At 44.6% G+C, this 23,591-nt stretch overlaps 3 protein-coding genes across 3 annotated transcripts in view; 1 reads left to right on the top strand and 2 right to left on the bottom strand.

Annotated features, from left to right (window-relative positions):
• Positions 1-293: 293 nt before the first annotated feature.
• Positions 294-4,307, bottom strand: TRNT1 (tRNA nucleotidyl transferase 1; the record flags this gene model as incomplete). The annotated part of the gene is made up of 7 exons (XM_079540376.1): positions 294-542; positions 1,620-1,870; positions 2,012-2,205; positions 2,876-3,002; positions 3,219-3,357; positions 3,696-3,889; positions 4,166-4,307. The coding sequence occupies 7 exons, from the start codon at positions 4,305-4,307 to the stop codon at positions 294-296; spliced, it is 1,296 nt and encodes a 431-aa protein (XP_079396502.1).
• A 4,233-nt stretch (positions 4,308-8,540) lies between these two features.
• Positions 8,541-19,763, top strand: IL5RA (interleukin 5 receptor subunit alpha; the record flags this gene model as incomplete). The annotated part of the gene is made up of 10 exons (XM_079540123.1): positions 8,541-8,652; positions 9,697-9,842; positions 10,059-10,197; positions 10,723-10,855; positions 10,928-11,118; positions 11,578-11,723; positions 12,364-12,499; positions 14,925-15,021; positions 18,829-18,910; positions 19,674-19,763. 10 exons carry the CDS (start codon positions 8,541-8,543, stop codon positions 19,761-19,763), a joined length of 1,272 nt encoding a protein of 423 aa, XP_079396249.1.
• Positions 19,764-23,329: 3,566 nt separating this feature from the next.
• The window catches only part of LOC306950093 (contactin-4), a gene marked incomplete at both ends in the record, with an annotated part of 119,835 nt that continues 119,573 nt past the window's right edge, over positions 23,330-23,591 (bottom strand). Inside the window, one exon of the mRNA XM_079540242.1 lies at positions 23,330-23,430. Coding sequence (XP_079396368.1) covers positions 23,330-23,430 — 101 coding nt within the window. The remainder of the gene's footprint in view (positions 23,431-23,591) is intronic.

The following is a 23,591-nucleotide window of genomic DNA, read 5'->3' as shown; positions in this document are numbered from 1 at the left end:
TTATTCAGGGCTCCAAGTGGAGCCATTGCTCCTCAGTGTGTTTATAAATGCTCTGGAGGCAAAGCTGATAAGCATGCTAACAGCTTGCAGCTGAGTCAGGGGAAATGAGGAACAGCTGTTGTCTTTCCCCAGGTCACCAGGCCAGTGTTTAAGCAGTTTGGGTAAAAACCAACCTCCCTTCCTTCCTCCCTCCTGTCCCATTTCTCTTGAATCCCATGTTACAGAACATGCTTTACACACATTCCCACCTGCAGTATGATAGCACAAAATGTTTTCTCCTTTATTGTTACCTTTTATACTTTCTTCATACAACTTAACAGCTCTTCTTTATCCATGCAGTACCCACTCTTCTTCCATTCCTCCCGTAACTGCTGCAGTGCTGAGCCAATTTCTTTCCCACAAGTTATGCCCATTTTCCGCAAATCATGGCCACTAACAGGAAAAGTAGGAACAGTCCACTGCTGCATTTCTTTTAAAAGCTGCTCTTCTCCCTGGTACTTCAGGAGTTCTAATATTTTGGAAATCGTATTTGCTTCCCTAGACTGAAAAAAAAAAAAAAGAGGATGTATTAGGAGAAACTAGATAACAATTCAAACTCTGAACATCTGCACCTCTCTCTCATTAGTTTTAAAACTCAGCCTGGGACTGGAGAGTCCAGCAAATGCTTGAAAACTTCATGAACTTCGTTTAGTAGCTTTTTAACCATTATCTTTAACCTACTGCTGGAGAGGGACTCACACCTTCCCTGTGGGAGGAAGTCCTCTCTGCTGACACTGACCTCTTTCACCTCAGTTACTGCAATAAGAGTGCAGAATTTCACTTTCAGATTACTTGAAATTCACTCTGGAAGATGTTGTGTGTTTAACAGTACTTGGTGAAGAACACAAAGCACTGTTCCAGGCACTATGCAGACTCTGAATACGCAACTGAAGGATTTGAATTTCACATGAAATCCTTTGAGGTCCAGATCCTGTCTCATGCTTTAATGCAGGAGGAGAACTCAGTGGAGACAGTACAGCAAACCCTCAGTCCCCAGCTGTGTTCAGAGGCCACACTTTCAGCTGACCCTGTCCATCCTGACTGGTTTTTAAGTCTAGTAAAAACGTTGCTAGAGAACACAAGCTGCTTGGATCAGCTAAGATTTGATTTCAGTTTTAATATCTATTTTTAAAAATTTACTTCAGTCAAACAACAGAAGCTAAGAAACTGTTTATCTCTTTGTAAAACTAAGCTCTGCTAAAGAACAGACATCTCTGTTGCTGCAAAAACAGGACATTGCAAAAACACTTGTCTATTTCTGCTCTCCTCTCTAGATTCAAAGCAAATGGATAAAGCCCCCAAAACTTTAATTTATTGGATCTATTATTGTTAATACTGGATGATATTCCTGCAGTTAATGTAGTGATACTGCACTGGAAGCAGTCTAACTGTGGCTACCAGTTCTTGTCAATACAGCTCATCTTCCTAATGCAAACATCACCATCTTGACAATCCTGGCACCATGCACAGTGGAAGGGCTGCTCATCTTGTAAGGCCCATGGCTTTCTTTGGCACTCTGTAAAACTGGAAACTCGTGGTTTAGTCGAGAAGCCAAGTGCAGCAATATCAAGTACACTTACATCCATTATGAAGTCTTGATATGGTTTCAGTGGTTCTGGCCCCGTCGCTTTAGTTAACTCCTCACGGTGTTTCAGCAGAAAGAAGCCAAGGTTCTTCTCCTCTTTTGAGATTTTCAGCCTCAAATCAAGGTTTGTTACATCATCCTTCACCTTGAACAATGACGTCAGAACAGTCATGGGTTTTGGACACAAATTTTCAGTATTTTTACTGACTCTGTCAAGTTCCTCCAGATTTCCATTACTTGGTAAACCTGAAGAGAAAAAGTTCAGTAAGGCGTTAACAAGAAACAGGGACATTAACAAAGGTAAAAACAAACAAGTTTCATCTCCTTTGCCGTGCTGCAATTGCTTGATTTCCTATACCTGTAACATTTACAGTCATCTAACTTTACCTATGTATTGAGCGACGTCCAGCTCATACAGAAGTCGAACCAAATGATTGACGTGGTTTCCAATTAGAATTTTTTTCAGTTCCACCCAAATCCTTTCTCCTGATATCCCAGCCAAACCTTTGGCATTTTCTTTAATTGCTTGCAGGGTGCTCGATTCGTGATCGCCAGGTTTTTCTGCAATCCTCCCATAAAACCTGCCCAAAGAAAACCGCTCCATGTTAATTTTGCCAATCATTTCTTATTGCTACTCACAGAATTAAGTCATGGCAAATGCTGATTACATTAAAATAGTGGAGGACAAAAACATTATAGTTTCTGAAATCTCTGCAACATTTTTCTGCCGTGAAGCTTAAAGCTCCTGCCTGCTCTTTCAATTTCACCAAGAGTATAAAAGAGAAAACTGCAGAGAGATTATATGAGATTATATGAGGTGCAGAAGTTCAGTGCCAAAAAAAAAAAGGCACAAGGTAGGTTACGTTGTTACACTGTCCAAAGCAAATAGATCAATCCTGATCAGATTTACTCTCCTCCCCCTCTCCCAGACTGCATGAAGCTTCAGGGCAAAGTAACTGCACTTCTGTTGGTTACAGATGGACATCAATAAACTTATTACTTTGTTTTAAACTATAGTTGAAACAGTTGAAACTGTTACAAAGACTGTTTGCAAAGGACAGCATATTTCTTGCTCGCATAGAGAAAACAGAAGCCAAAAATATGCTTTTCTCATCATTTTTTGAGGAAAAAACATTGTCTGAATTTTGGTTCACAACCTTCTCCATGGAACTCCGTTTCTACGTCTCCAATGAGTCATCAGAAGTACTTATTTATACCATCTCTTCATCCAGACAAGGTGAAAGCTGGTACCTGAAATATCTTAGGATTCGTAAATAATCTTCTTGTATTCTTGCGCTTGCCTTTCCCACAAATCTTATTTTCTTGTTCTTTAAGTCTTCATATCCATTAAAGAAATCATACAGCATCCCATCCAAGCCTAGAAGATGAAAAAACATCAACAGGAATTTAGAAACACTCTTATTTGAAAATGCAGAGGACAAATGGTGTCACTTGCTGTGGTTTGCCATATCTGTGCAGACCTTTTGGCTGACAGCAGTATAAACCAACAGAACGCAAAAAGGAGAGGGAAAATTTATTGGCATGATTTGAAAAGCGGTGTTTGATCTACGTATTTTCTTTTGCATAATTTTACCTAAAAACATGGAATTGATGGTCAGATCCCTCCTTTCAGCATCCTTTTCCCAGTCGGTGGTGAATTCCACCTCTGCGTGGCGCCCATCGGTGACAATATCTATTCTGAGAGTGGTAATTTCAAAATTCTGTTCATGGAGCTGAAAATCCCACAGAGATCGTTATTTCAACGTGGATACAGATACAAAGGCTATCTATTTTCCTGCCCCACGTTGGTTTGCATGTAGGCAGCTTGAGCACAAACTGTACGCAAACACACGCCGTGCTTCCACGTGGAGCTGACACCGAAACTCACAGATGCCTCAGAACAGAGCTCATTTCCACATAAGCCGTCTGGTGCCTGCAGGCTAAAAGCAAAGGAACGTGCAGACAGAGGAAGCAGGACCCGAGAAAGCAGGAGAAAGCAGGAAGCATCGTATCGGCTTCCCCACCTGCTACAGACTGTAAGAGAAAACCCACAGCCCGACCGCGAACCAACCCTGGCCGTGATGGTTCCGTGTTTTTCTCCTTTGTTATTGATCAGCCGAACCCCAGCAGACGTGAACATGTCCTTCATCTCTTCGGGTGTAGCCGTAGTGGCGAAATCCACATCTTGAGGCGTCATTCCGCTCAGCAAATCCCTCACGGCCCCTCCCGCGATTCTCAGCTCGTAGTTCTTCTTCTCAAACAATTCTGACAAGGAGAAGAAAACAGTCGAGAACAAAAACGGAGCCGCCACAGCCCCAACCTGTGAGGGACCCGGAGCCGCCACAGCCCGAACCTGTGAGGGACCCGGAGCCGCCACAGCCCCAACCTGTGAGGGACCCGGAGCCGCCACAGCCCCAACCTGTGAGGGACCCGGAGCCGCCACAGCCCCCACCTGTGAGGGACCCGGAGCCGCCACAGCCCCCACCTGTGAGGGACCCGGAGCCGCCACAGCCCCTCCCGTGAGGCCCCGCCCGGCCTCACCTGCCACACTGCGCAGCCCCGGTGTGAAGAGCGCCTGGAACTGCGGGCTTTGCAGCCTCATGGCGCGCGCCGCGCGGTGCCGCAGCCGAAGAGGCGGAAGCAGCCGAGCCCTGCAGGGCAGAAGCAACACCTCAGCCCACATCTGGGGAGAAACAGAGAAACGCCGCGTCAGCCCGCGGGCCCGAGCAGCGGGGAGAGGCCCCTCGCAGGAGCGTCGCACTCACCCGCGGGCTGCCGGCCTCGCTAGGCCCGGGGAGCGGCTCCGTGCGGCCCCGGCGCGGCGCAGCGCGATGACATCAGCGGCGCGACCCGGCGACGCCCCCCGCCCTCCCCCTTAGGCTGCTCGCGGGCGCCCCCTGCCGGCCGCTCCGCGCATCGCTGCTCTCCCTCCGCCTCGCTCTGTAGCCGCGGTCCCGCTGTTTCTCAGCCCCATCCCACGGCGGTGCGGAAGCACGCGTCAGTACGGTGTGCAGAGAACAACCGCCGCCGTCCCATCCCCACCGTGCCCGTGTTCCTCGGGAAACAGCTCTAAACACCTCCACGTGTTGTGAAACCTTCACGATCCTCCGCGCCGCGTCCATCCGTGCGCTGGTTGCGAGGTCCCGTCAGCGATCCTGAAACAGCTTTAAGCGCTGTGGCTGCTGAACTGCGTGCAGGAGCAGCTCCTGAGTTCGTTCAGCTTTTAACGTGTGGAAACATTTGGGTGGGAGCCCTGTGCCAAATCCCAGGCACAGCTGGGGGTGCCCGTCTGCTCTCCCTGCCGTGCCGTCACGCCGCTGGTTCCATGTGTGAGATTTGCAGAGCGGTGCTGCAGAGCTGCTCAAACACACCGCTTGGTTGCCTTTGAAGTTCCAAGCCGGAATAAATCTGTCTCGGCCAAAAATGCTTTGTACCTGAAAAGAGATGTTATACAGATCTGTTCAGCCTTTCAAGCACCCGACAGATCAGCACTTTGCTGCAGAAAGGAGACTGCTTGCGAGCACAAAAGGGTTTTGGGGAATGACCTATTGCCAAAAACATCTCACATTTACAATAATTTTGTCAGGCTTGTGTAAGAACATAAGAACATAACCTTTTCTTACCTGTTCTTTTTGTGACTGCTTCTTTTGTTAAATATCCTGCCTCACCTTTAGAAACAACCTCCTTTCTGCTGTAACGCCGAGCTGCAGCTGTCAGAGCTCCCTGCTCAGCAGTTAGCTGTTTATTCAGGAGTGCACAGATACAGAAAACAGGGCACCTCACGTATCTCCGTGCCTCCCGGCAGGATTTCCTTACAACCCTCATTCCTGGCTGACTTTGTCTAAAGGTGCCCAGCCATCGTTTCCTCTGCCCCCCCAGCACTGAACGTGTTCCCTTTATACCTAACCTGAATTTTACCTGTCATTACCTTTTATTTCTAGCTCCCCATTGCAATGGACTTGGAAAACAGGTGAAAGCCTTCATTTGTGCTCTAAGATTGCACCTCTGCATGGGCATTCCCCTAATTTGTTTTGAGTGGTTCTGGTTTTCGTAGCATCCATCACTGTACACTGACCTCCCATTGTTTGCTCCGTTTCTTTCTCCAGTGCAGCATCTGCACAGGGCAGTGCGTTGAGTGGGGGCTTTATCAGTGCTGAGCAGAGCAGAAAGATTGCTTCACATGTCTTGCAGAGGATGCCAGCTTCCAGCTGCCCCAGCACGCCTTTTTCACAAGTGCACAACAGTTGTTGAGTCCTCTGTGGTTTATGACCTGGCATAACCCCAGATCCTTTTCTGTAGAGCGGATACCTAATCACAAATTGATTACTAATAGCCTGTAATTTGCAGTTAATACCACCTAAATGTAGTTGAGAGCTTGACCGTGCTGAACTGTGCCCAATTTTCACTGATTTTTGAAGTACTTGCTTAAATCGAGTTCTAGTCCCCAAAGAACTCACCTCTACCAGCTTGCATCACCTTCACATTTAGAAGGGTTTTCTGTATTTGCAATCCAGGTTTCTAATGAACATGTCATTAGCCCTCCCATGCCTACCTAGGCCTATTACGAACAGACTCACTTTCTGCTTTCTCTGTGCCCTTAGGTTGTTTTCCACTCCTTTTGAGCCTGTCTTATCCAGCGTTCCTATGGATCACAGCTCAGAGCTCTCTGCACGAGATTGGGCAGCTGGTCTTGTTCTGGTGCCAGTAATTTCTCTAAATACCACCGACAGACACATGGCTGTATGGCAGGATGACTGGACAAGGTAATACCGCACAGTCTTCCAGCAACACTAGGATTTGATTTTCTAGGGGATGAACAACTTGGGATGATGGCACTGGTCAGCAAGTAGATTCTTTGCAGTGAGTTCTTAAACATTCCTGGCTCTTCAGAATTTAGTCAAGAATGATCAGACTGCAGACTATGGTGTAGAACTAACCCTCGATACATAAAGTAAAACCATGTGCTAGAACAGAGCCTTCCATCCTGTGGTTAAATCTGCAGTTCCCTTTTACAATGCAGGCTTGTCTAACTTATCATCTCCTATCATTTCTGAAGTACCTATCACATCTGTGCTTAAAAGACAGCAGTTGCAAAAGGAACCCGCAGGGAGACGACCCAGAAGACGTTTGAACAAACAGAGGAGGCTCTTCACACAGCTTCGGAGACTCTGCAGGTAACCTCCTGGGATTTACATTGCAGTCTGTTTTTCTGTCTTTCTGTGCTTTGTTTGAAGATTGGCCCCACTTTGAAAAGTCATCTTTGCATTATGGTGGGAAGTGCATCTGGAATCCGCTCCTGACCAATTGCCTCTCAGTAGAACTCGTGTGTCAGTTGTAAGAAAGAAAATCGTGACCAATTCAGCTGCTCACTGTGTTTAGACTTATACTGCACTTTATGAAGGAATAGAACCTTCCATGAAGGGAATGCATCTTTGACTTTCTCCTCACTGCTTTTTACTGCGCATAACCAAAACCATAAACAAGGCTTTTACTCATCCTGAGAACTTCCTATGCCCGTTTTTGTGGGGAGCATAATCTTGTTTGTAGGTATTTGTTAACTTTTTGATTGTATTTTCAAGATTTCATCGCATGAGACAAACCTGTTATCACAGACTGTGTGATACCGTTCACAAATGGTAATGCAACTGGGAAAAATCTTGGGGCATTGTCTAAGCATAAATGTATGGTATAGGTAACAGTGCCCTGGTAATGATTCACGTGTATTCTGGAAGAACCAAAATATCTGACCAAAATGTCTCAGTAACCCAACCTATGCAAAAGCAAGCACTGACTCTCCAGGAATAATCCATTAGAAAACTCTAGAGGTTCAATTAGCATCATGGACGCTTTGCCTGGCAGAATACCAGATACACACAGAAAACAAATGCAGATAATGAGCAGACTTGGACATTAAGAAACATACTGCATTGTGAATTATGCATCATTTTAACGAACTAAGCACTCATACACCATTTTTTAAAATAGTTATTGTGTAGCAGAAGTACTCCAACTGTGATCAATTGGATTGCTTCCAGTCCCTGGGTTATTTATTGGAGGTTCAGTGAGAGCTGATGGGTTAAAGATGCTTTCTCTGCTCATTACCGTCTGAAAATATTATGTTTTTCATACAAGCAATTGTGTAGATGCCCCAGGGAAGCAGTGTGATTGGGCTAGGAGGGCGTATTTCTCTTCTGTGAGAACATTTTGGAAAGCTGCTGTTCTGTATTTCCATGTTGTTTATATTAGGTTATACATGAATGATAACACACAGATTTTTTTTCCCTCAGTACTTCATGAAGCAATCTGTAGGAAGCATAGGAACATGCTGTTTTCAAGCATTAAAAATAGTCGCTCATTTAAATTAGAAACAAACAAAATAGTTTCTCTTACCCCCAGTAATTAACACTGGAGGATTAGCCTTGAGGTGAGCGCTGAGACTGCTTCTCAGTGCAATGGAAACCGGAGAGTAAATTCCAGCAAGCAGCCATTTTATATACAGTGGCAGCTAAAAAGACAGCTATTTCTGCTGTTTTTGTTGGAGTGAATGGGTCTCCACCAAAAGCCAACCTACCTGAAGCCATCTCTCTCTGCTAAGAGATGCTGTAGGTCCATGACCGCTGCTCTGAGCATCCACGCATGGCAGTGCTGGAAACAGCAGCTTTTTCAAGGGGGCCTGGAAAAAACAAAGGCAGCAAAATGAGATGTGGTTAGTTGTACTTAATTTTAGCTTGAACAAGATGTATCTTCCTGCAAGGGAAGGAGAAAATTCTGTGCCCTGCAAGGTTTTGTTGCTTTGGTCATGTAGCTGTGATTACTTGTAGCATGCTCCATGGTCTGTGTGCTTAACGCTTGGGCTTGTGCTTGCTTTTAGCTATCAGCCTGTCTGTAAACGGTTGCAAGCCATGTACTCTGATGCATGGTTTTTCTCACTGACCATCTAAACTTTATAGCCAGCATGATGAGAGTTTGTCTGATGCTCCTTTGGATAAGAATCGTAGTCCAGCCACGCACGCTTCAGTGTAAAGCAGGTAAGTTGTTTTGCTTCCAACAACAGCAGTGTTCCAGACAGTTTTACATCCAGGAATAAAACCGCACCTATCAGCAGAAACAAGGCAGCATAGAACATCGTGGGCAGCAGCTCTGGTCTCTGTCCTGGCACAACAAGAACCTTAACGTTGGCATTTTTTGTGGGCAACTGAACAAGGAACATTTTGGAGCAAGCAGTTCAGGGCAGTTGGTGCGGGGGTTTTCTAACTCTTCAGGAGGCCATTTCTCTAATGCCAAACACTTGCTTGAAAGTTGAAGAAACGGGCATTAAAAGCTGCCTGGGACATGGCAAATGAGGGAGGATGGGCTCTGAAGCACTCCAGAAATGGAAGGGAGTAGATTGATAATTTCACTGCATTGCTATTTATATGCTAACATTTCTCCCCAGCACGAGATCTTCTTCATTTCCATAAGAGCTCCAGGAATCCCTTTTGCCTTGTCATTTTAAATTATCATTCTCATCCTTTCTATGTTTTCTTCCACTTATGCCTAATTCCTCTGTTCATCATGCTTTTTTTTCCTCTCACATATGTCTTCTTGTGGCTGTCAGCCTTCACGTAGTCAGCCCCCACATCATGCTGTTCTGCAAGACTGGGTCAATAAGAATGGATTGTTTGGCTGGTCACATATTGACCCTGCTCAGTACAGATGCCCAATTCTCTAGGGAATCCAACTGAAAAGCCTGAATCCAATTAATAAGCCAAATGTAATGTGTTACTGTAATTATAAAGATGAAACCATTGTAAAAAAACAAATTAATAACTTTCTTAAGCTAAGTTTTAAGTAAACTCTTATTTGATGAAGTTTTGGTTGTTATTTAAATGTATTTTTCAAATATCAGAAATGCTTTGAGAGAAACTGTTGAGAGAATATAATATAATATAGTTTTATTATATTATTTATAATTTAATAGGATATAATATTTTTGTTTTCTTGTATTGCTCACTACGTTATCTATAGGTATTGGCCTAAACAACATTTTTAGTATTACTGCACTAAGACTTTTTTTGTTTTCTTCCTTACAGTTCAGGTTTTCCCACCTGTTAACTTCACCCTTACAGTCTCTGCATTAGCACAAGTACTTCTAAGCTGGAAGCTAAGTCCTAATCAGGAACAAAAAAACTACACTATTAGATACGATGTGAAAATCTTAACTCCTGTGTTTGAAGAGGTAAGATAAAAATAAGTCCAGTGTGCTAAGAAGGCTGACTTCTTGTTGAGTTCAACAGGGGAGCAGAAGGTGTGATGTATGTGATGGTTTCAAGCAACCACGTAGTGAGGCACTCAGCTAAAAGCCCGTCCTTTGTAGACCACTCTTAGCAGATCCCTTAATTAAGCTTCTATCTTGTGTTGCTTCTTTCTTTCTTTCTTTCTTTTAATCTTCAAGTATGACACAATGAAGACTCACAGTCTCCAAACAGCTGTACTTCACAATGGTTTCTCGGCACATGTCCGCACGTTACTTTTCCATCAGGGTCTTCAGATGACGAGCGACTGGGTGACAGCAGAACTCCAGCCTCCACCGGGTAAGAAGAAATGAGAAAAAGCTCTGAATTTGTGTTCTGTACTGGTCTATGGAGTAGACATCAGAAGCTGAGAGGTTTAATACTGAATAATACAGCATTTCTCACTCTACCTGCTGCAATGGTTTTACAGAATCATTTAATCCAGGCCTTTCTGTATGGCTCCACAGCCTGGTATACAATCTGAAGATGCAACATAGGTAACCCATATAAAATATTCTAAACATTGCTTGCTAAAGCTGAGATAACCTACTCCCATCCACTCAAGGATGGCAAAACACTGCCTGAATCCCAAGGTGTACAGAAGGTACATCATGGTGCTGTGTGCTACAGCCTTACTTGGTGATTTTTTGGAATCTCCATCCTTCCATAACTGGTAGAACTGTGCGATCAGTACCAGGACTGGACAAAACCTAGATAAAAATGGACAAAAGACTGTAGTCAAAGTGTCTTAGAAGTGCCAATTTCATGCAACTTCTGTAGTAAGTGTTTATTTTCTTCCTGTCTTATAATTCTGTGTTTCTGTAGGTGCTGAAAATACAGCTGTCACTGATCTGTCCTGTGTTACTCACTTCACCATTTCTAGCACTGTTTCTCTCCATTGCACTTGGCTTCCTGGCAAAGGGGCACCAGAAGATACTGAGTACTTTCTATTTTACAGGTTGGTGTCTTCTCCCATTTTACTCAACACAAAATTTTTTGGAGAGCATTTCTCACAAATGTTTTAATTTAGGTATGAGACCTACATGGAAGAATGCCAAGATTACATCAAAGACAAGTGGAACAGGAATACAGAGTGCAGGTTCTCAGTGACTCGTATTGTTCCTGGTGAGATTGATGAGCTCATCGTAATACACATTAATGGCTCCAGCAAGTATGCTGCAATCAAGCCTTTCCAGCAGTTGTTTAACCAAAACGCCATTGGTGAGTAGAAACAAGCAAATGAACAAACAGTTCAATGAATAAAGTCCAGCAGAACTGTAAAAGACTTGTGAGAGAATGTTGTCAATCCACAAAATACCTGCTGATCATTTGATTTTTTTCCAGATTTCAGTAACTTTCCTGGTTAAAAAAAGAAACAAAACGGTTTGAAGCAGTCTATGATTAATTTCATGTCTTTGCAAAGAGTAATTTAATAACCTTCTCCTTCAATAATCCAGTTTTTCTGATCTTATAAGTGGATTTTTAAAGTTCTTTTCCTTTAATTATTTTGTGCAATACACCTATTCCTCTTTAATCTTTACATTTTCTGCCTAAAATGTGAAATAACTTCAGAAAGTATAGGCTGCATTTGAACACTTGATCAATTTATAAGCTGTTTCAATTGCTAGTATTTAAACTTCACTCTATATATAACTTACTGGTGTGATTTTCTTTTCATAGAGAAGGTGAATGTTCCCAGAAATGTCACTGTATTCTTAGAGCAAAATGATCTCGTGGCCACATGGGAGAAGCCACTTTCTACTTTCCCTAAAGGCTGTTTTGAATACGAATTTTACCTCACCAACTTGAAGTCAGGAAACAAGCAGGTAATTGCTTCTCTGGTGCCCCAGCATTACATTTCGCTCCTGACACTCACTGTCCTGTATGGATAAAGATTGACTTCATGCAACCTGGAGAAAAAGCCTTTGTATTCATAAACGTGGTACACATTTAAGATCATTTAAATTAAAATCTGCTATCAGTGCATTCTTGAAACTATGGGCTGTTGGCGAAACTTGTGTCCCATTTGTGACTAGGGTTCAACAAAGCCAAAATCTCAGCAGTTTTCGTGTTTTATGTCCTTTTTGGATATCATTTATGCCTGCAACAAACCATCTCCAAGAGAGCTTGGAAAACAGAAAAACGAGAAGGTTACTCCCTTGTACTGTGTTCTGGCTTCAGAAGGATGATGGTGGACAGTTCTCAACATCCAGCATTAAGGATCTTAAGGAAGAATCCAAAATAAAGCATATTTCACAAGATTTGCTCTGAAATACTGATACATGAGGAGAGGAATGGCACCTGTGAAGTCAGACAACTTTCTCCAAAGCAGTGTGTGATGTTCAATGCAAGTCTACTAAAGAAGCTTTTAAAATTAAAAAAAAAAAAAACAAACATGATTAATCTGTTTTCTAGATTTCCTGGTCTTAAATAATGTGTGACAGTATGGTATTGTTTTGTTAACAGGTATCAAAAACATATTCACATGACTTCAGATTACGGATTGATGTTACCTGCAGATACTCCATACAGCTAAGAGCAAATCATTACATGTGTGCTGTAAATGGATTCTGGAGTGACTGGAGTGAAATTCTTTATATTGGTAAGGATTGCATGCATCAGTCTTGTAATGAAGGAGGAATACATTACTGGAAAGCACGTACTGCCCAAACCATCAGCATGTGCAACACTCCCTTAATTTTAATAGAAAACAGCAGAAGTAGATGCTCCAAGAGGCTAATGCTGGAAGGTACTGTGAGAGGTCACCCCAGTATTACCTTATTGGAGCTACCTGAAATCTTAAACCAAACCACCTTTGGAATATGATCATTTGCCCCACTTTGTTCTGTGTTTCCTACTGAACATAATTTTTTTCAGGGAGCAGCAGTTTTCTTATCATGGCACGTTATCAACTGTTTGTTCTTAGACATCCTGCTTTGCTGTTAACATCTTTTGAGTTTCTTCACTTCCTGGTTTTCACTAAAAAAAAAAAAAAGGCAAAAGAAAATCTACTGTACTTCTCCCTTCCCTCTGCAGCATTCTCTAGCTTTGCTAAAAATTGAAATCCAATTCTGAATCCTTTCCTTGGGCTGTGGTAATCAAACCCTGTGCAGTGCAGCCACGTGCTGCCAAAGCGGCGTTGTTAAAGCTCACCTTGATACCACCTTTCTCTGAGAGGTCGTTTAGAAGTGCTGCAGTCAAACAAAATACTCATGGCTGGTATGTGGGAGAACCCACTGCCAGGGCTCATGGTTTAACAGATGATTATGTCAAGGTTGGGGCTGGAAGGTACTCACAGGTCTGTGCTGTCCCAGTTCTGCTTACCCAGCAATTCTGAAGAATCTGAGAGAAGCTCCCTGTCAACTGAAGCACTTCTGAAGCCATCTCTATCCTGCAGCATGATGGCAGCTGGGGAACCAGGAAACATAATTGTTAATGACTCCTCTACTAAGAGGCAGCAAATACCAAATATGAGAAATTCATTTAGTTGTTTAACGAGACAAAAAGGAAATTAGTCTTCCTTTTTTTTTTTTTCAAAAAAAAAAACCAACAAAGACTAAAATCTCAAACGTATCCAAGAACAGGATCAACTTCTTCAGTTTATCTTAGGAAAGGGGATATTTAGAGGCTTGTTACAATCCATTGACCCAGCAGAGGTTACTCCATTAGTTGCTGGATTTCAGTACACATTTCAGCCATTCTGATCCACTCTGCTGCCAGCTTTCTGTGTGGCTCTCAGGATGGTTCCTTTATTCCCTCTCTGTCTTACATGTTGAAGACCAGCTGGATGAGGCTTTGAGCAACCTGGTCTAGTGACTGGCACCCCTACCCATGGCAAGGGGTTGGTACTAGGAGGTCTTCAAAGTCTCTGGGGAGCACCATCGACCATAATATGGAAAAGACTTACGACTCTTCTGGTTTTGGTTTGGGAAGCAATGCTTCCCAGCCTTTATGATGGCAGCCTTCACAAGTTGTTTGCACTGGGCATAACCCAGCTGGGTTGACAGTAACACTCCTGATTTCTTGAAAGAAAAGTGACAGCACTGCAGACTAAATAAGCCATCCAGAATCAATAAATAAGCCATGTTTGCAGCTGGGGATTTCTGTCTCAGTGGCACGAAGGCCCAGGACACATTGATGCAAGCTCATGGCAGCACCCATGCCCTGCTCCCGCTGCCTAGTCTGAGACACCAGACTCAGCTCCTTGTTTCTTAGGAAGAAATCTGGCCCAAATTCAATACTGTGTTTTTTCTACTGCACCAATAAAACCAAGGTGTCTGCTGCTGGCCGATTTATGTCCTCTCAATTACCTGGTAATGGCAGTGCTGACATTTGATACATAGGACTGGTGGTTATCAGAAGCACACACGGACTCGGCAACCTTTTGAAAATGCAGTTCAATGTAAATGTTTTTGTTATATGGCATAATGTGGCACAAAGTAATGGTCCTGGTCACTAAGCATGCCTTTCTAAAATAAAAACATTGACCTTGGTAGAAATACCTGTGTCTGCTCGCAGGCAGAGGCAGTAGAGAAATCCTCCCAGAGGAAATGCATCAGCAACAGCTCACAGGAAAAACTGCAGGTTTCAACATCTTTTTTACAGGCAAGTTTATGAAGGCAGAGAAGTGCAGTTCCTGTGCAAAGGGTGAGCAGAATTGAAGAGCAATTTAATGGAAAACAAACAGGTTGTGCCTGAGGCTACAAGCAAGCAGTGCCTCTGCTGCCTTGAGCATCTGGGGATGAGGTGTGACACAGGCTGGCATCCTGGCAGTGCTGCCGGGCCAGGTTGCTCTGCTTGGTGGCAGTGCAGTGAAAGAAGTGTATTGAGGAAGTCAGAATGTCAGCATAACAGAATCTATTCCTGAAGCTTTACATTTCATTTTTAATTTGAGACACCAAGTCGGCATAGTTTGCATGTTAAACTGTGATATGAATAGAAAACAGCCGATGAAACCTTTTGTAAAAGCATGCTTAAAATGACATCTGCACTAAAGTACATGTACATTTTTTTCCCCTGATACTCAGGAGAAAACAAACAGGAGAATCTGATAGTCTGGAGTCTTGCTGTGCTTTGTGTATCCACATGCTGTACGGTCACGCTTATTGCTATAGTATGCAAATCGTAAGTATTAATTTCTTCTAAGTATTAATTTCTTCTAAGTATTAATTTCTTCAGTGTACCTAAGTATTGGTGTTGAACAGGTTTGGGGGTCATTAAAAGCTTTGCTTAACTTTTGGAAGGGATGCTGAGTTTTGTATTCAAGCGTAATTACACAAAGCAAAAGTACTGAATAAGGAAGAATTAGCCTCATTAATTATCAATAATAATATTCAGCCAAACTGATGGGTTAAGAGGGTCATTCAATTTAATTTTAAAACAAAGAGAACCCCATATATCAAGAGAGAACATTTCCCTAAAAGGCTTTTTGTCCATCTCTCATTTCCTCACTTAAGTGGACGTTACAGAGTTTATGACTTCCAGAGGGGGATTCTGTCTTTAACCTCAGTAAAACTGATGAGACCATCTTTCATGGCCAAAACATACACGCAGTCCATGATTCTCTCATTGGCCAGCACAGGTGCACACAATGTTCTACCCTGGGCAAGTAGTCTGTATGTCAAGAGTGTGGTATGTGCTCTGAAGAGGTAAAAATTCCAGTGGTCTTTTGAGCTTTCTGCTCCTTGTCACCCCTTGACAAGAACAAATGCATTCAAGTATTAGCTGTTGTGAGTTTTTAAGCTTATTTTTAAATACTGCAGAGGCTATGGATGCTAAAACAGCTTCCACATAGCCAAACTTCCAAGAACGTGCTGTAAAGAAAGCCAGCTGTGTTGGATTTCAGTAGCAGTGGCTGGTCAGGCCATAAGTGATGAATGAAAGAATCCACGTAACTACAAGCAGTTTTCTGGTTCACAATACACACAGTTCCCCTCAGTTTAAGTGCCATCCTCAACTCTGCTAATTTCTGATTAATTTCTGTAGTGCATTTTGAATTAGTGGTCAGCCTGATGTGTCCCCTGGCCACTTCTTTACCTCACTGTCCCTTTTTCTAGCCCACTGGCCCACTCTGGGAGGAGGCAGGAGGTGCATAAAGATGAAGCACAGAGGTTAGCCTGTATGTTTAATATCTGCAGATATTAAAAAAAAGAACAGTAGAACAGGTTCCCTATATCACAATTTCATTAATACTCCCAGTTTTTACCGCTGTTGAAAATTCATGAAGTGTACCACGCAATTCAAGCCACGGAATCATTTGAAATTTCATGCAATTTAAAGATATTATAAGGAATTTCATTCTACTAAAGGCTTCTATACATTTTTCTGTGATGCAAGCAGAGGTAAAGATCACAGCTAGAAGGAAAAGTAGCCTTTTGGAGAACCTTTTCACTTACTTGCAGTAACAGATGAGGAAACTGTCTTGATGAAAAGCACAATTGAATGCTTTCCTAGTTTGCCCTTTGTCTTCATGAATGAGCATCCTCTACACTTCCTCACCTCTGCCTCTGAGCAACGCTTTCTCCTGGAGGAGATCCCCCAAGAGGATCCTGCATACCCTAAGATGCCCACCCTGCCCTGCCCTGTTCCCCTTCTTGTCTGCACCCCACACAGCCCATGGCCAGCAGCCCCCAGCACCTGCTGCAGGGCCGTCATTTGGAACAGGTCACAGAGAATCTCGGGAGCCACGCCGTCAGTAAAGGCACTCTAGCAAAATGTGAAATCAAGTATTTTATCCGTCTCATCACGGAGGTTACAAGAGGGAAAAAGAACATATTCTCTTATTTCTGTTTATCTTTGGCCTTCTAAAATCCAGCCTGTGGGAAAGTAGCAAATTTTAGAAAGAAAGACACAGCACAACATCTGAAGCAGAGTGAAGCTCGGAGGGGCCCACAGGGCGTTTTCAAAGCCCAATGGTCCAAGTGGTGCTAACAGCAAGGGCCATGGTCTAAGCCATATAAAGGCAAATACAGATTAGTCTAGATTACTTTTTTTGCGACAAAATATTTAATCACTCCACTTTTCAGCGTTCTGCAAAAAAAAAAAGACCAGGACCACACTGAGAGCATCACTGTAAGCACCACAGCACTGCCCCATTGCAAGGACCCTTGCACCTGAGGGTCATGCAGCCACCACGAACCCGGCTGTGCTCCCACCTCAGTGCTGCTGGGCACTCGTGCGCCCATCCTTAAGTGTTTCCAGGCCAGAAGTGATGTGTAACTTACGCTTATTGCTGACTCAATAAATGATTTGGGCACAGCTCCATCAAAATCTTTCATTGATAAACAGCACAACTACAAACGCACCAGCTCCGAAGAAAACCACACCTCCTTGGTTACGTTATGCAGCAGTAGCGTGAATCAAAACCACACTCAGACTGAGGCAAGAGCAGGTTGCACCCCTGCTGCTGTTTCCCTGAGCATGCTGGGAAGGTCTTTACTGCTGTTTTCCCAAATTCTCCATCTTTCCTGGCAGCAGCCTTTCCCCAGGTCCCTTTGGCTGAAGCTGAACTGAACTTGGGCACCGCGAGGCAGGTGGCAGCGGGTCACTCAGCCTTCCCTCAGCTCCTTGAAAACCATGTGCCGCAGGGACTGTGGAACCAGTGTGGACAGAGCTAAACTTATTTCTCCTCCTGGGAGGCCAGGACACAAAGGATTATTCTGGTCCTTCCAGATCCGGCCCCTGCTAGAAGCTGGGGGAAGAGGCAGAGCACAAACCAGTCCCTCTTTATGCCCACAGAAATGCCACCTCACAACAAAGAGGCCTTTTCAGATCCCCGTTTCTGCTGAGCACAACTGATTATTTACTGTTCTGAGATCACTTTGCTCTTCGTGGTAGGAGCTGTGAAGATGGAGTGCCTGCACCAGGGTGCGCACATTCCTTTCTTGGCTGCATGCCTTCCCAAGCCCCGGTCCATGCACAGCAATGGCAGACATCCCATAACTCGCTCAGTCAGATCTTGCTTTGCCAGCCTTGGTACTTCCCCTCCCTTCAGCAAATAATCAGTTCCCAATCAATGTCTCCTTAAAGGCAGCAGCCGCTCAGCCAGGAAGGTTTAGCTCCAAACTGATTGAAAATGCTTTGAGGAAGGGTGGGCGGGAGAGAGATGAGGATTTTTCTTCTGTCTCAAAATGAAAGCTATGGAAAAGAGTAAGTTAGCAGCAGGAATTTATTTTAGACTCCCTGCTGAGGAGGAATAATAGGATAAAAGAAAACTTGACAGAAATCGGAAAGCTTTAGAAGGAAAGTCAAAGTAACCAAAGCGCTCAACGAACCAGAGATCAGCCAGAGCTGTCACAGAACAAATGGGGTGGGGGAGCGGGGCTGGTTGCAGTGCCCAGGGCTCAGGTGCTGCAGGGCAGCCATGCCTCAGCCTCACCTCTGCTTCGTGGGCACCAGGCCGGTCCCCAGCAGGCTCTGCACGCTCCTCCTGAGCTAAGCCCTGTCACCTTCACGCTGGCCACGTTCCCATTAAAATAGGGCCCTGCTTGGACCTTGGCAGACAGAGCCTTTTGGTGACTGAGATGTGTATTCTGTACTCTGAGCTGTGTCAGATGCGAGGAAACGGTTGCACTGCAGCTCTTGCTACCACAAATGTGCAACTGCTTGGGCCACAATAAGGAATCACAGAATCACTAAGGTTGGAAAAGACGCGTCAGATCATCCAGTCCGACCATCAACCCATCACCACTAAATCCAGCAGCTTACAGGCAAGCCATGCAATTTCTTGCAATTGCTCTCTTGCCAAGACACAGATTATGTCCAGAAACCACGATCTGAGCACAGGGCAGCCCGTCCTGAACTCCCAAACCAGGCTGCCCTCAGGCACAGCCCTGCACTGCTCCCCCAGTCAGGGCTGCTGGTGCCCGCAGGTCGGGCGCTTCCTCAGCACCCAGCAGTGCCCTCACAGCCTTTCACCTCTGTTTCCCACAGACAACACACGTGGAGCAAACTGTTTCCGCCCATTCCGACGCCCAGGATCAAGTTCAGAGATCCCTTTCCAAATCACTACGAGGTAAAGTCGTATTTTAATCGCTTTCGGTTTTTCTTAATCAACAGAGGGAACACTTGGGTGCTGTCCCTCCAGCCCTGCTTCCCGTGGCAGCAGCGCGGCCAGGCACGGCGTGCCTTGGCAGGGACTGGAGCTCAGCTCCTGCAGAGCCGATTTGTTTTGGGAAACCAAACGGTGAGAGATGCTCGTGTCCTACTGTTAAGCTGGTTTTAAGCTTTATTATGTTTGCTGTCGCTTTCCCGGTAAATACATTTGCCTTACAGATAAGATAAAACTCCTCATTGTCTGCTCAAGGAAGCGCTGCTTACTAACTTGATTTTAATTTGTCCCCTCAGAATAGAGGTTTGATTTTTGGGGTATTATTCCATGGTCCGGTCAAGGAAACAGGCTTAAAAGATTAGCAAATGTTTGTTTTTAATCAAAGCCACGGGTGTAAAATAACATGACTTAGGGTATCACAAATAAGAATGTGAGAAACGGCAAATATTAACACCGCAGCCAGGAAATGGGAACGCACAGAGGCTGTTCTGTTCCCAGGGGCATCTCAGCGCTACCTTCAGTCCTGCTGCCCTTAAGGGAAGCTCAGGGTGAGCAGAAGGTCAGGGCACAGGGATATGAGACCTTGGAGCTGCTTGCTGCGAGCGCTCCATGCCTAAATTAAAGCATACATTTGGTGAGGTGCTGGCGTTACTGCTGCTGTGGGCTACCCTGCAGCTCTTGATGGCTCGCTGGTTCAGTCGGTGCTGGAGCTCTGCTTGTTTTGCAGAGGGCACGCAGCTGCCCCAGCGAGACGTGGCTGGAGCCAGGCCTGGCCGAGGGCCTCCCCAGCAGCGCTCTGCACGACGACGTCTTCTGAGGCAGCCGCACGCGAAGAACTGCTCGGCTGTGGTTCCAGCACTGTTTGTTGGTTCATTTAGAACAACTGCTGTGAGCGGTGTGGAAAGAGCACGGCGGTGCCAATGGCGAGGCGACAGCCCCAACCCCCAGACGGTGGTGCAAGAGGTTACAGCGTAAAGGAAAAAAAAAATTAAAAAAGCAGCACTTTCCTGGCACGTTCTGATGCCTTTCCTCAACCCGATCTATAGAACACAGCCTGGGAACACAGCCCTCAGTTATGCATAGCTAAGGAAGTTTGCCAAGGAGCTCCCTGTGGTTTTACCAAGGCTTTTTGATACTAAAGGAGCTGGGCCCCTCCTCCATCTGTAATTCCAACTGCCTTCAGGTGAGTTTGAACATCCAAGCCCAAGATTGCAGCTCATTCTTCTTACCCATCCAAGCAAGTTACCAGACCTGCCCCAAGCAAGCTCTGGTCTGCCCTCACCAGCTGCTCTGCTCTTTGCATCCTGCCCAAAGAGCCTCCTGCCCACCCGGCTGCCCCAAGCACGTGAGCATGGAATAGGAAGACAAAAAAAACAACAAAACACTGAGCAATGAAGTTGTTTGGAAAGTGCCTAAACATAATGGAGCTCCCAGGTGCTAAAGACTAGAAATAATTATAACAAATGAGGCAGCTCTCATCTGGGTGAAATAGCATGGCTCCATCAAAATTAATGTAGCTCATTAATATAACAATGTTTGTGCCTCAAATGTCTCTACTGCTTGTGATTGGAATGGATTGGAGGTGCCCAGCTTTAACAGTCTGAGAATCAGTATTTCATTAGTAAAATCCTAAAAACGAGATGAAAGAATTCATTTACTGTAATGTATTTCATTTATGTCACGGCTTCAAGTCCTCTAATAAATAAGATTTGTAAATATAATTTCACTCCCATTAATAGAAAGGTGCTGCAGAGATTAATGCAGTACATTTCGGTGTAGTTTGCATTTGAGCTGTGCACTGTGACTGCTCTGCACTTGCAGCAAAAGCCTTCTTCAGCTCTCAGGGCACTTGGACAGGTACCCACATTTCTGCTAAGAGCTTCAGAAGTGGCAGGGCAGCTTGGGATTTTCCATGGTGCTGGTGGGGATGATGGGAAAACAACACAAACATTTGCAGTCTGTTGTTTCCCTCGCCTGGATTTCTGTGCTTTTTCCCCAAAGCCACGCTCAGGTGCCCCCCACCAGGTGCCAAGCTCCCTACCTCCATCTGAGTGCCACCGCTTCTCCTTCCCCATGCAATGCTCAGCATCACGAGCCTTGCCTGTGCTGCTGCTTGGGAGCTGATGAAACTGCCTGACACGTGGCTGGGCTGAGTGCTGCACGGCCCTATGGTGGCACGAAGACATTAAAACATGAATTTTTAAATTACTGCTGAGGCTGCATTCCAATGAAACAGAAATCCTTTCGAAAACATGGCTATTTTCATTGTTTTAATAAATCTTTGCACATTTCCCATGGAAGATGGTGATTTTACAATTTCTTTCTAAAAAGTGAATCGCGTCCTTTTGGTTTTAAGCATTACTGATGGGCAAAGTGCGCTGGGTTCCTCTGAAAAACCAAAGGAAACACCCAAGATTTGCTCCAATCGCACAACTTACACTGCCACACTTAACACAGTTAGAAACACAAAACGTTGCCACGATCCACAAAGACAAGAAGGAAGCGATGCCTTACCTGAGGGGAAGGAAGCGTTTGTTTTGTTTCTGATCCTTTCTGATATCTTGGTGAGACTCAGAGATGCCCAAGCTGCACTCCAACCACACCAGCCTGCATGGAAGCTTTGAAAGTTCAGGACTCTACAGAAATAGCCGCTCTCACCCCAATAGATTTACTCTGAAGCGGACCTGGCTGCTGCCCCCCGTGTGGGGAGGAGCCGGGTGGGCGCTGGGTGCTGACATTTGTCACTGTGGGTGCAAAGGGATGGGGGGGAGAAACGCTCCTGGCAGACAGGTATCTTTACAAATGACAGAATATTTATTAACAATACCTTTAAAAAAAGGTTACATCTGCTAGTTCACTGATAAATATCATTTACACTGGGGAGAAAACTACAGCTCTTTTTTTTTTTTTTTTGTTCCATTTTTCTTGGTTTTGAGTTTTTTTTTTTTTTTTTTTTTTTTTTTTTTTTTTTACATAGAAGTAACCATATCAAACTAAGAAAGAAACACAGCTTGAAATACTGACAATATTTCTCTGGTCAACACCCCTGACTTTTACACAAGTGGAATCCTGATTATGCGTTACTGAATAAATATATTTAGAAGGTCTAAAAGTTAACTGTATTATTTTGTAAGCAAAAAAGACAAGTTACAGGCAAATTCAAGCTATCAGGAAAAAATAATAGTAAACCACTGCTGCGCATTTAAACTTGAAAACTTTATAGAAAATTCCATTGCCTTGTACTAGCGTTATCCCATCTGAGTGAACGTACAAAAGTACCCCGTAGTAACAAACAGTCCTTCTCTGAAGAAGATGATTTTTGCTGTGGATATTGTCGCTTTCCGGCGTGCTGCTGTTACGCCTCTGGGTTCCTCCGAGGAGTTCCAAGAGCTGTGGGCTCCCTCTTCCCACACCGCTGCCGGGCCCCGGCGTGTGCCAGAATGGGGCTGGAGAGGAGGATGACTATGGGACGAGGGAGGGAAGCGTTTGGGCAGCGCTGAGCCCGGCTGCGCTGCGTCTCGGAGCGCTGCTTTCGGTGTCCTCGGAGCAACGTGGGCACGGGATGAGCCGGGTTTGCAGCAAGGCCCTCAGGGGACACCCACTGGTACCCGACATCTCCGCGCTACCTCCATTCCTTCCCAATTTAATGCTAATTATGATAAAGACAAAGCTATTTCAAGACAGTAAAAATGGAACCTTACTGCGTGGTGCCAGAATATCAGCTACATGTCCTGTAGTCCGCAAACGACCAAAAGCTGCGTGTTTCGTTTCAAGATCGTAGCGTTCTTTCTGAGCATTTGGAGTCTGTCTCGCTGAATCCTCTGAATAACATGGAAAGTCTCGTGTGCTAACAGCACTGGGGTCACACAAGGATCGCCGCTCACTCTGCACCCGGTGGGAAGCAGTTCTGCCCCGCGGGGCCCTGTGACACCATACAGGAAAGTGGCGGCCAGCTGACTAAGAACAACGTGGAACTCTCGGTCAGAAAGGAAAAAATTCCAAACAATATTTTCGTGATAATGTTGTCCATAGCATTTTATAGCAGAGGAAAAATTAATATCTACATCGTATGTTAACTTTAAAAAATTCTATAAAACACTAAATATATAATAAAAAATATGCATATAAGGACATATGTAAACTGCTTTGGTAACATCGTATTACAGATGTTTTCAGTGCATTGCAGAGTTTCCAAGGAAACTTCAGACAAAGCTATATTTGCTTTGAGGAAGTACTGTATAATGCCATTCCTAAAGAAGCATAAACATTTTTCCAGTAGTAAGATGTACTCAAACCACAATATTACTTGGTACTGGGTGTCTTCGAAACAGCTAGCTAAATGTTGCTTATATTATAAACAAGAAGTCCTCCGTGTAATTTTTGTCATAAACTGGACCGAGCTGTGAGCGAGATCATTATCGTGCTGATGGCCGACAGTGTGCAGGCGTTGGAGGTCGAAGAGCTGCCTCCTCTTGCGTATGCATCTGAGCAGAGAGAGAAGGGAGATCAGGAGAGCACTGCAAACCCTCAGCCCGCAGCCCTGCCCGGTCCCCATGCCCCACCACCACCCCCTCTGCCCACTGAAATCCCCATTGCTGTTACGCTGAGGCCTCTCCTACATTTCTCTTTATAATTCTGCTACTTT

The sequence above is a fragment of the Tetrao urogallus genome (assembly GCF_951394365.1).
Source record: "Tetrao urogallus genome assembly, chromosome: 10".
Lineage (NCBI taxonomy): Eukaryota > Metazoa > Chordata > Aves > Galliformes > Phasianidae > Tetrao > Tetrao urogallus.
The sequence above is the reverse complement of the archived record's forward strand: the minus strand, read 5'-3'. Positions and strand labels throughout refer to the sequence as shown.